The 13,265-nt window shown below is 48.1% G+C and overlaps 1 protein-coding gene across 1 annotated transcript in view; it reads left to right on the forward strand.

Moving 5' to 3' along the window:
- Window positions 1-13,265, forward strand: part of pcsk1 (proprotein convertase subtilisin/kexin type 1) — a 79,546-nt gene that overhangs the window by 10,886 nt on the left and 55,395 nt on the right. The window contains exons 2-4 of the mRNA XM_038805236.1: window positions 7,741-7,845; window positions 8,445-8,567; window positions 11,760-11,906. Coding sequence (XP_038661164.1) covers window positions 7,741-7,845; window positions 8,445-8,567; window positions 11,760-11,906 — 375 coding nt within the window. The remainder of the gene's footprint in view (window positions 1-7,740; window positions 7,846-8,444; window positions 8,568-11,759; window positions 11,907-13,265) is intronic.

A 13,265-nucleotide genomic window follows, 5' to 3' on the forward strand; every position in this document is an offset into this window, starting at 1 on the left:
CAGCAAGACATGGACAATATCCGAGCTTGGGCTGACAAGTGGCAAGTTACATTCGCGCCACACAAGTGCCAGGCAATGAACATTTCCTACAATGAGGATCTAATCATCGCCATTTGACATTCAATGTCATTACTGTCACTGAACCTTCCGCAATCAACATCCTGGGGGTTACCATTGATCAAAAACTGAACTGGACTAGCCATATTAATACTGTGGCTACCAGAGCAGGTCAAAGGCTAGGAATCCTACGGTGAGTAACTCACCTCCTGACTCCTCAAAGCCTATTGATCATCTACAAGGCACAATTCAGGAGTGTAATAGGATACTTTCCACTTGCCTGGATGAGTGCAGCTCCAACAATACTCAAGAAGCTTGACACCATCCAGGATAAAGCAGCCCACTTGATTGGCTCCCCTTCTACAAACATTCAATCCCATCCCTACTGACAAACAGTGGCAGCCGTGTGTACCATCTACAAGATACATGCAGTAAGTCACCGTTCCCCAGAAAGTACCTTCTAAACACACAACCACTACCATCTAGAAGGACAAGAGCAGCAGATACCTGGGAACCCCACCATCTGGAGGTTCCCCTCCAAGTCACTCACCACCCCAACTTGGAAATATATGACTGCTCCTTCACTGACCCCGAGCAAAATCCTGGAACTTATCCCTAACAGTACAGTGGGTGTACCTACACTTCAGGGACTGCAGTGGTTCAAGAACAGTAAGAAGTCTTACAACATCAGGTGAAACACTGCTCCTTCCTCAGGTGAATGAAGAGGTTGGTTCCAGAAACATATATATAGACAAAGTCAAAGACTGTATATATGTTTCTGGAACCTACCACTTCATTCACCTGAGGAAGGAGCCGTGCTCCGAAAGCTAGTGATTTGAAACAAACCTGTTGGACTTTAACCTGATGTTGTAAGACTTCTTATTGTGCTCACCCCAGTCCAAAGCCAGTGGGCGCGATTCTCCCGAGTTACGAAAACTCGGGAAGCTGGCGTCAAAAACAGGTGCGTTTGACGCCAGCTTCCGCCCCCCCCCCCCCGACCGGGAACCAATTCAGCTCCCCGGTCGGGGCTAGCATCGCGCGGCCGTGAACTCCGGCATCGTGGGCTTAACGAATTTCGTTAAGCCCGCTAGCCAGAGTTAGCAACGGCTGACGCGTCAGATGACGTCAGCCGCGCAAGCGCGGATTGGGTGACTCCAACCCACGTATGCGCGGATGATGTCATCACGCATATGCGTGAAACCCGCGCATGCGCGGGCCGGTATGCCCCTCAGCTGCCCCGCGAATGGATCCAGCGGGGCGGCGGAGGGAGAAAGAGTGCGCGGGTTAAGTACCCGCTGCCCACGATCGGTGCCCACCGATCGCGGGCCCATGGCACCCGTGGCACGGCCGTGGTACTGCCGTGCCAATCGGTGCCATGGTTCCCCAGATCGGGACTTTACGGCCGTTTTTACGAACGGTCAGACCAGGTGTGTTTTACGTTCATAAAAACGGCCGTAAAGGCCTTGGAAATCGGCCCATCGGCCAGGGGTGAATAGCTGCTCGCCGTAAAAAAAAGGCGAGCAGCGATTCGTGTCGGGGGGCGGCTGTGGGGGGGGGGGGGGGGGAGAATAGCGGGAGGGCGTCGGACCAGCGTGTCCGTAAAAATTTACGCCACCCGCTATTCTCCGAATTTTCGTGAGAACGGAGAATTGCGCCCAGTATCTCCACATTGTGGTTCAAGAAGGCAGCTTACCACCACCTTTTGAAGGGCAACCAGGGATGGGCAATGATTGCTGGCCTGACCAGCAATTCCCACATGCCATAAATTAATTTTTGAAAAGACCTTGGAAGGGATATGCTGGTGATGTCTGCAGAATTTTCCACTCTATTCCACAACTGCATCAGCCAGGTCACTGATACCTTATAAGCAAAGGCTTTCAACTATATTAACTTTGAGACAGCTGAGGCCAGTTAAACACAGAAGACAGTCAACTTATTTCCCTCATAGCATTTCCACAGATCTGAGGTTCATAAGCTGAATACATGGCAACCAAGTCACCAACAGAGAGCCATATGTATTTATAAGTTGGAAGGAATTCAATTCCCTTAATGTACAGCTGGCACAGGATCATTGCAAGAGAATAATGTGTGTCAAGAATCCAGGGAGCTGCCATGACTCTTCCATATTCTACAGTCTCAGGCTTTGCAGATCTTGAGCTGGATTCTCCCCTACCCGGTGTGACGGAGGGTCCCGGCGTAGGGGAGTGGCGCCAACCACTCAGGGGTCGGGCCTCCCCAAAGGTGGGGAATACTCCCCATCTTTGGGGGCCAGCCATGCGCCGGAGCGGTTGGCACCAGAAGACTGGCGCAAAAAACCGGCGCCCCCGGCAGCGGGGCTGGCCGGAAGGGTTTCGCCGGTCGGCACATGCGCGATGTGGATTTCTCTTCTGCTTCCGCCATGGCGGAGGCCGTGGCAGCCGCGGAAGAGAAATAGTGCACCCAGGGCACTGGCCTGGAGTCTGAGCGGGGGGCCCCGATCGTGGGCCTGGCCACCGTGGGGGCACCCCCCGGGGTCCAATCACCCCCGAGCGCTGCTGATTCCGCCGTTACAGAGGTGGTTCAAACCTCGGCAGCGGGAGAGGCCTCCCAGCGGCGGGACTTTGGCCCATCTGGGCCGGAGAATCACCGCAGGGGCCTCGCCGATCAGAGTGGCGAGATTCCGCCGCCGCAACTTCCCGGGTGGCGGAGAATCTCTGCCACGGCGGGGGCCGGATTTTCGCCCCTGTTCTCTACTGGATATCCTCAGTAATTAGTTACTTTAGAACAAGGGGTACCACTCAAGACCTGGCTTATGATTCCAATCAGAAATCATAGAAACATAGAAAGAAATTAGAAGCAGGAGTTGGCCATTTGGACTTTCGATCCTGCTCCGCCATTCATTATGATCATAGAATCATAGAATCCCTACAGTGTGCTGAGTTATGTTTACATTTGTATTTGTTGTTATAAAATCATAAATGCCTCAATAAAATGTTTTTTAAAGAAAAGAATCCCTACAGTGCAAACAAGGCCATTCAGCCCATCGAGTCTGCACCTACCCTCCGAAAGAGCACTCCACCAAGTCAAACCCCTCACTCACTCCGCCCTATCACGTTCAGCGACGGGGCGGAGAATCTGTTTTGCTGCACGAAATCGGGAGCGGCGCCGGTTCTTCGATTCTCCGCGCCCCGAAAATCGGAGTACACCTGAGTAGCCACCGCCTCAGCCCATTGCCTGAGACCAGCCCCGCGATGCTCCGTCCCCGACCGGCCGAATTCCCGATGGCGTGGATCTCTCGTGTTCCTCACGTGGCAGCTGCGGACTCAGTCCAGGACCGCCACAGTCGGGGGAGGGCCGATCGATGGGCAGGGGGGCTTCATTCGGGACTGGGGGCAATGTGTGCGGGTGGTCCAGGACACCTGAGCGGCCAATGCGGGGCACTATTTTGCCAGTCAAGATCTGCCATGGAACACGGCGTGACCCCTGGAGGCCGCCATCGTGTGCTTGCGCGGCCCCAGTCCCGGAAATGTGGGGGGGGGGGGGGGCCGTATTGGCAGCTAGAGCTGCGAGCTCTACAACAGCTGCCTGCTAGCCCTCAGCAAAACGGGGAATCTGTGGCCTTCTGACACCAGTTTGCCTGACGTAAAAGACCACACTTTACCTGATGCCATGGGGACGGAAAATCCAGCCCCATAATCCAGGTGTTGCCTTACCAATGCCCTGTACAATTGCAGTAAAATATCCCTATTCCTATACACAACTCCTCTCACTATGAAGGCCAGCACACCATTTGCCTCTTTACTGCCTGCTGCACCTGCACGCTTACTTTCAGCGACTGACGCACAAGGACACCAAGGTCACGTTGTGTATCCACCTCTCTCAATTTACACCCATTCAAGTAATAATCTGCCTTCCTATTTTTGCTACCAAAGTGGATAACCTAACATTTATCCCACATTATACTGCATCTGCCATGCATGTGCCCGCCTGTCCAAATCCCACTGAAGCACCTCTGCATCCTCCTCACAGTTCACGCTTCCATCCAGCTTTGTATCATCTGCAAATTTGAAGATAATACATAATAACCTTTATTGGTGTCACATGTCGGTTTACATTAACACTGCAATGAAGTGACTGTGAAAATCCCCTCCGTTGCCACACTATGGCGCCTGTTCGGGTACACGGAGGGAGAATTCGGAATGTCCAATTCACCTAACAAGTATGTCTTTTGGGATTTGTGGGAGGAAACCAGAGCACCCAGAGGAAACCCACGCAGACGCGGAGAGAACGTGCAGACTCTGCACAGACAGTGACCCAAGCCGGAAATCGAATCCGGGTCCCTGGCGTTGTGAAGCAGCAGTGCTAACCACTGTGCTAACGTGCCACCCAGTGTTTTATTTTCCTGGCCCAAATCATTAATATACATGGCGAACAGTAGGGGTCCTAGCACAGATCTCTGTGGTACCGCACTAGTCACTGCCTGCCATTCAGAAAAAAGACACATTTATTCCAACTCTTTGCTCTCAGTCTGCTCACCTGTTTTCTATCCATCTCAAGACACTACTTGCAAATCCATGCGCTTTAACTTTATATAGTAATCTGCTGTGTGAGACCTTGTCAAAGACCTTCTGAAAGTCTTAATAAACCACAGCCACTGGTTCTCCCTGGTCAACTCTATTAGTTACATCTTATGACAGGAGTGGTACAACAGGAGCCATCTCACCGCCAGGGCAATTGCTTGCTCAAAATCTGGGTCCCCACCTTGACAGATCTGGAGGCATATTTTGATATGTCCCTGCTGGTTTGTAGTGGTCTGCTATGCCTTGTACAACATGGTTCTGCAGAAAGGACAGCAAGGGTCAGTCACATGCTGGTGCATGCTCCGAATGCTCAGGCATCCTCAGGCTGCACCCTCATCTCTCTCATTAGGACTGTCAATGAAAGAGAAGAGTTTTCTGAAACTTATTCTTTCACAGGATGTGGACATTGCTGGCTAGGCTAGCATTTATTGTCCATCTCTAATTGCCCTTGAGAAGGTTGTGATAAGCTCTTGGACCACAGCAGTCCATGTGTTGTAGGTACACCCACAGTGCTCTTATGGAGGGACTTCCAGGAATTATATCCAGTGACAGTAAAGGAACAGTAATATATTTCCAAGTCAAGATATTGTGTGGCCTGGAGGGAAGCTAGTAGGTGGTGGTGGTTTTCCCATACATCTGCTGCCCTTGTCCTTCCAGCTGGTGGCGGTCGTAGTTTGGAACGGGCTGTTGAAGGAGTCCTTGGTGATTTGCTGCAGTGCATTTTGTAAATGGTACACACGGCTGCTGCCACACTGCATCAACAGTGAGGGGAAAGAATGCTGAAGGTGGTGAATGAGGTGCAAATCAAGTGAACTACTTTGTCCTGGATGGTGACCGGCTTGCTGAGTGCTGTTTAAATGTATGTAGGTGGGGTGCCAATCAAGCGGGCTGCGTTGTCCTGGATGATGTTAAGCTTCTTGAGTATTGTTGGAGCTGCACTCATTCAGGAAAGTGTAGAGTAATCCATTATACTCCTGACTTGAGCCTTGTCGGTGGTGGACAGGCTTTGGGAGTCAGGAGTTGAGTTACCTGCTGCAAAATTCCCAGCCTCTGAGGAATCTGGAGCACCCGGAGGAAACCCACGCAGACACAGGGAGAATGTGCAGACTCCGCACAGACAGTGACCCAAGCCAGGAATCAAACGTGGGACCTTGGAGCTGTGAAGCAACTGTGCAAACCACTGTGCTACGGTCCTGCCCTAATGTAAAATGCCCTTTTCAACTAGCCCCCCCTCGACTCTCGAACCACAGAATAGAACCATAGAATTCCTACAGTGCAGAAAGAAGCCATTCAACCAATCGCATCTGCACTGACCCTCTGAAAGGGCACCCTACCTCAGCTCAATCCTCCGCGTCATCCTTATATTCCTACCTAACCTGCACATCCACAGACACCAAGGGGCAATTTAGCATAGCCAATCCACTTGACCTGCACATCTTTGTAGTGTGGGAAGAAACCGGAGCACCCAGAGGAAACCCACGCAGATACATGGAGAACATGCAAACTCCATACAGACAATTACCCAAGGCTGGATTTGAACCCCGGTCTCTGGCGCTGTGAGGCAGCAGTGCCACCGTGCTGTGGTAGTTTAACCTGAGGATCACCACACCTTAGGCGAGGGGCAAGGTTGAGAAGGCCAAGTCTTCATGAATACCCTCAGCTGGTACGGGAATTGAACCCATACTTCTGGCCTTGCTTCGCATCACAAACCAGCTGTCTAGCCAAGTGAGCTAAACCTGCCTCTTGAAATTACACAACGATTTGGCCTCAACTACTTTCTGTGGTAGCGAATTCCACAGATTCACCACTCTCTGGGTGAAGAAATTTCTCCTCACCTCAATCCTAAAACATTGAACGAAAGGGTTTATCCTCAAACTATGACCCTTAGTTCTGTACTCCCCCAACAACTGGACCATTCTTTCCAAATCTACCCTGTCTAATCCACACAGACATTTACCCAAGACTGGAATTGAACCTGGGTCGGTGCCACTGTGAGGCAGCAGTGCTAACCACTGTGCCACCGTGCTCCTTCATCGAGATCCTTCATTGTTGCTTGAACCATGCCACCCAGCCTACCTCTCTGATTGGTCAACAAACATGGCGGTGGGATAATTATAGATTTGCTCTTGGAATTACAAACACAAGGGGGGGGATTCTCCGCAACCACGATGGGTGGGAGAATAGCGGGAGGTCTGCTCCCGCACCTCCCGCTATTCTCCCAACCCCCCCCCCCCCCCAAAATGTTGTGTCCGGTTTTGCGACACGCCGCTCGGAGAAAAGCGATTCTCCGGCCCGGATGGACCAAGCGGCCTGCAGTTCCTGACCTGTTCACAACGGCGGCAACCACACCTGGTTGCTGCCGTCGTGGACATGGCGCGCCAGGTAAGTGTGGGGCCTGTGGGGGGCGGATCGGGGATCGAGCACCACGACCGTGCTCGGGAGGGGACGGGCCCGCGATCGGTGCCCACCGATCGTCGGGCCGGCGTCTCAAGGGGATGCACTCTTTCCCCTCCACCGCCCCACAAGATCAAGCTGCCACGTCTTGCGGGGTGGCTGAGGGGAAAGACGGCAACCGCGCATGCGTGGGTTTGAGCTGCCCAACCCGCGCATGCGCGGCTGACGTCATTAGGCGCCGCCGCCGCATCATTCTTGGTGTGCCGGGCCTTGAAGCCAGGGACAAGTCCCGGCGGGCGAGTTTCCTGGTACGGCCCTCCTATCCCCCCGGGGAGGGGAGAATAGGGGGCTGGGAGAGGCTTCCGACGCCGTCGTGAACCTCTCCGGGTTTCACAATGGCGTCGGGCCTTGCGGAGAATTCCGCCCAAGGTGTGCAATTTAGTTGGTCGGGTTTCCAACCTGAAAACGTTCCCTTCAATCCAACAGGGAGAAGACTTTACCCATTGTTTCTGATATTTGATTTCAGTAACATCCCCACAACTGATGTTATGCTGACCAATCTGTGGTCATCAGGTTTCTGCCTTCCATCTTATCTTGAATCCAAAGGCACAAACAAGAAAACTCAGAAGATATTGCAGTACTAAAAAAAAACTATATGAATAAAATGTACTTTTGATGCTTTCATCTAACATTATACTTTCATTCATATTATCAATCTTTACCTGCTTAGATTGGCGCACTTCAAAACCACTACCTACTCAGACACAAAATTCATCCAAGAAGGTCTCGAAGGAGTGCTGATCACTTTACAAAAAGATTATTTGAAGATGAACGGGTATGATTCATTTCCAAAAATATTAAATAAAACATAATAGATGGTAATTTTTAACCTTCAAATCAAGTTAAAATGATTAATTCTGAGTTCACAGGATAAAATCTGTGTTTGATTTAATATCTCCTATTTTGTAATTTTAAATATAGTCAAACTAGTCTTTATCTTCACTTCCCCAAAAGGGTCCACATAGATTTTAGCCTTCACTTCATGGGCGGGAATCTGATGAGGCAGTTTATTGACTTTTATAGAGCATGTCTGATTTTCATTCCATTGAAGCAATGGAATCAACCACTCTGTTAATCCAAGAGAGTGCATCCCAACCAGTGGCCATGTTTTGCTCAGCTCATCAATAAGGAAAAGTTTAAATGTATGGTAGGGAAGGGGTTGAATTGCTGAGAAAATGTTTGGTCAATGTGTTTCTGTCATTAACGGTGTGTAAATAACAATGAGCAAGGATTTTTATCCCATCTTTTAGACAAAAGACTAAACAATATTTCATTACATGATCGTATCCTGTGGTTCATGTAAATGATATAACCAACATCAAGCTTCAATTTAGTCACTCCCATGTTATTTTTTACATGTTACTTAACTACAAGGTGTCCTGGGCAGAACAACAGTATGAAAAGCAAAGAAGTAAACGTTCTCCAGCAAGGGATTGCAAAGGCTGCATGGCAGAGAAAATGTTTAGTGATCCCATGTGGAATCAACAATGGTATCTGGTAAGTATTTTGACTAGCATCAGTAAAACAGTGTGAATTTACAGCCTATGGTAGCTAATGGATTAAAATTCAATTTGTGTCACTTCTGGCATATGCCCGGAGTGGACTTTGGAAATTGTACCATCCCAACCAATGACATTTCCATCGATTGACTTCAATGGACACAGATCATGGGTGGGAATGATACCAATAGAGTCCACTTGCCAACCAATCAGCAATCTCTTCTCATGAAGTATAAACTGATGTTCCCTTTATATTTGGTATTCTTGTGAATTGGTCTGATAAGTACAAGACAAAAAGCTTTGACAACATGTGCCTTTTTTCAGTAGTACTCAAGTTCTGTACTACCAAATGACAATCTCTATTTCAGAGGTACCAGTGTGCTGTTGAACAATGATCTTTCCATATTGGACATTATGCTCATCACATTTCCTCTGAGACATAAACAACATTGTGAACATATAAGCAAATGAGCAAAGTGCTTGTGATTTTCAAATATGTGCTGATGGATTAGGATTAGGATTTTGTTTATTGTCACATGTACCAAGGCACAATGAAAAGTATTTTTCTATGAGCAGGTCAACAGATCATTAAGTACATGAAAATAAAATAAAATAAAATACATAATAGGGCAACACAAGGTACACAATGTAACTACATAACACCGGCATCGTGTGAAGCATACAGGGTGTAGTGTTAATCAGGTCCGTCCATAAGTGGGTCATTTAGGAGTCTGGTAACTGCGGAGAAGAAGCTGTTTTTGAGTCTGTTTGTGCGTGTTCTCAGACTTCTGTATCTCCTGCCTGATGGAAGAAGTTGGAAGAGTGAGTAAGCCGGATGGGAGGGGTCTTTGATTATGCTGCCTGCTTTCCCAAGGCAGTGGGAGGTGTAGATGGAGTCAATGGATGGGAGGCAGGTTTGTGTGATGGACAGGGCAGTGTTCACAACTCTCTGAAGTTTCTTGCAGTCTTGGGCCGAGCTGTTGCCATACCAGGCTGTGATGCAGCTAGATAGGATGCTTTCTGTGGTGCATCTGTAAAAGCTGGTAAGAGTTAATGTGTACATGCTGAATTTCCTTAGTTTCCTGAAGATGTATCGGTGCTGTTGTGCTTTCTTGATGGTAGCATTGACGTGGGTGGACCAGGACAGATTTTTGGAGATGTATACCTCGAGGAATTTGAAACTGCTAACCATCTCCACCTCGGCCCCGTTGATGCTGACAGGGGTGTGTCCAGTACTTTGCTTCCTGAAGTCAATGACCAGCTCTTTAGTTTTGCTGGCATTGAGGGATCGATCGTTGTCTCTGCACCACTCCACTAGGTTTTCTATCTATCTCCTGTATTCTGACTCGTCATTATTCGAGATCCGGCCCACTATGGTTGTATCGTCAGCAAACTTGTAGATGGAGTTGGAACCAAATTTTGCCATGCAGTTGTGTGTGTACAGGGAGTATAGTAGGGAGCTAAGCACACAGCCTTGCGGGGTTCCGGTATTGAGGACTATTGTGGAGCAGGTGTTGTTTATTCTTACTGATTGTGGTATGTGGGTCAGAAAGTCGAGGATCCAGTTGCAGAGTGAGGAGCCAAGTCCTAGGTTTTGGAGTTTTGATATGAGCTTGGCTGGGATTATGCTATTGAAGGCAGAGCTGTAGTCAATAAATAGGAGTGCTTATTGCCAAGATGCTCGAAGGATGAGTGTCGGACACGGAGATGGCGTTTGCTGTGGACCGGTTGCGGTGGTATGCAAATTGCAGTGGGACAAGGCATTCTGGGAGTATGGAGGTGATGCACTTCATGACCAAACTCTCAAAGCACTTCATTACAACTAAAGTCAGGGCCACCGAATGGTAGTCGTGGAGGCACGTTGCCTCGTTCTTTTTTGGCACCGGTATGATGGTGATCTTCTTGAAGCAGGTGGGGACCTCGGAGCGGAGTAGGGACAGGTTAAAGATGTCCATGAACACATCTGCCAGCTGGTCCGCACAGGCTTGGGTGCATGACCAGGGATTCTGTACGGGACCGTCGCCTTCCGAGGGTTCACTTTCAGGAAGGCCGATCTGACTTCGGAAGCTGTGACGGTGATTATCGGTGTGTTATGGCTGCTGGGGCACTTGACAGCAGATTGTTGGCTTCCTGCTCAAACCAAGCATAGAATGCATTGAGTTCTTTAGGGAGGGTGCGCTGCTACTGGAGATACTGCTCGGCTTCGCTTTGTGGCCTGTTATGTTGTTTAGGCCTTGCCACAACCGCTGAGAGTTTGTCATGCTAGTCTGTGACTCTAGCTTGGTCTGATATTCTCTCTTGGCAACTCAGAGGCTTTGCGGAGATCGTACCTGGATGGCTGGTGAGTTATCTTGTCACTACTGTGTATTTGGTGAATTTACTGTTGTATGCTATTTCACCAAGATACTTCAAACCTCACCCATCGGGCAACTCGAGTGGACCAGCGTGATTTTTCAATTTTCAAACAATGATATGTTTTTTTCCTGATTGTAATTGCTACTCTTGTGCCCACATGAAGGCTGTTTGATTGCTCTGTGTGTCACTTCTGGAAACTGTGTTGAGGCTCCAACTCATGGGTGGGATTCTCCGTTGGGAATTGCCTCGCTACCGCTGCTAGAGAGGACGGAGAATCCCGTCGGCATGAAGGAAGGAGAATCAAAATCATTATGTGGTGTGAGTGAACCACTGAGCAGAAAGAAAGATATTTTTTGCAATTGTGGAGGCAGTTGCAAATGAACTTTTGGCTTTGTTTCCATACTTCAGGCTGTTTTACTTCACAGTGATTAATTTTTCATGAAATTAGGGTTTCAGTCAAATGCCAATAACATATGATGGCCTGAAAGAATGGAGACATAAAAATAACTGATTTCTTATTGAGTGTAAAGTCTATAATATACTCCAATGGAAAAGAAAAGGATCACATATTTCAATGAATTGTTGCTGTAGATCCTTCTGACAGCAGAGCAGAGGATGAGTCATTCCTGCTGGAGACGGGGGGTATATTTGTGTAAGATACGATTCACAGAGCTCTCACCAACCACCCACAGCTTTCCATTATTTAGCTAATAATTAATTGCTTGCTGCTCAAAGCTCTTCGCTTCAAAGGAAAACTCATCTTTTAGAGTTGGCACTTGTTATTCAAAAAAATTATATTCAAACTCTTTGATTTTATATACGCTTTCTTCTAAAGCAAGATACAAGGACTTCATCATCCCTCCCAAAACTGGATCTTCATGTTATCCCAGTGTGGAAAAAGGGAATTACAGGCAAAGGAATTGTGCTTACTGTGCTTGATGATGGATTGGAATGGAATCACACGGATATTCAAGCAAATTATGTAAGTAAAGCTTACATGTCTCCAAGATTAATCATGATTCTCCTGAGACTGAAATATTGATTCAATACGATTTTATATAACTGCACCGATGTATGGGTGATGAAAGATGACAAGGCTCAAGAGTTTCTTTCTACACTATAGTTTGCAAAATTTCACGTTCACATTTTCTCTGCCACAATACTGAGAATAGATTTCACTTCATTCATTTTGGAAGTTAAACCAATGACCTAGGTGCTGATTCAAGTGTTTGGTTTATTATTACAAAATGCATTTTAAAGATTGTTTATAATAATAATAGCTTATTGTCACAAGTAGGCTTCAATTAAATTACTGTGAAAAGCCCCTAGTCGCCACATTCCGGCACCTGTTCGGGGATGCTGGAATGGGAATTGAACCCACGCTACTGGTCTTGTTCTGCATTACAAGCCAGCTGTCTTAGCCCACTGTGCTAAACCAGCCTTAATAAATAGGGTCGTACATAGGCAATAGTAAACAGAAACCCTGATTGTGTTGAGTTGATAAGTAAGGTAATTGTGGTTGTTGGATGTCAATTGCCTTAGTCCCAGGCCTTGACAGGATGCCTTCAGGGTACAGTCCTAGACCCAATCGTCACCTTCAGCTACTTCAGCAGTAACCTTTCTTTCAACATAAGGTCAGAAATGGGAATATTCACTGATGATTGCAGAATGATCAGCACCATTTTCAACTCCTCAGATACTGAAGCAGTCCCTGTCAATATGCAGCAAGACCTGGACAAATTCAGATTTGGGCTGTCAAATGGCAAGTAACATTCGTGCCACAGAATTTCCAGGCAATTGCCATCTCCAGCAAGAAAGGATCTAGCCATCTCCCCTTGACATTCAATGGAATTACCATTGCTGAATGCCTCACTATCAACATCCTGGGGGGTTACCATTGACTAGAAATTGAATTTGGCCAGCCATACAAATACTGTAGCTCCAAAAGCAGGTCAGACGCTGGGAATCCTGCAGCAAATAACACACCTTCTGACTCCCCAGTGCCTGTCCACCATCTACAAGGCACAAATCAGAAGTGTGATGGGAATACTCTTCATTTGCCTGGATGCCTGGATGAGCAGCACGGTAGCACAGGTGATTAGCACTGTGGCTTTACAGTGCCAGAGTCCCAGGTTTGATTCCCTGCTGGGTCATTGTCTGCGTGGAGTCTGCACATTCTCCCTGTGTCTGCGTGGATTTCCTCCAGGTGCTCCATTTTCCTCCCACAGTCCAAAGACGTGCAGGTTAGGTGGATTGGCCATGATAAGTTGCCCTTAGTGACCAAAAAAGGTTAGGAGGGTATATTGGGTTACGGGGATAGAGTGGAAGTGAGGGCTTAAGT

The sequence above is a fragment of the Scyliorhinus canicula genome, chromosome 8 (genome assembly GCF_902713615.1).
Source record: "Scyliorhinus canicula chromosome 8, sScyCan1.1, whole genome shotgun sequence".
NCBI classification, from domain to species: domain Eukaryota; kingdom Metazoa; phylum Chordata; class Chondrichthyes; order Carcharhiniformes; family Scyliorhinidae; genus Scyliorhinus; species Scyliorhinus canicula.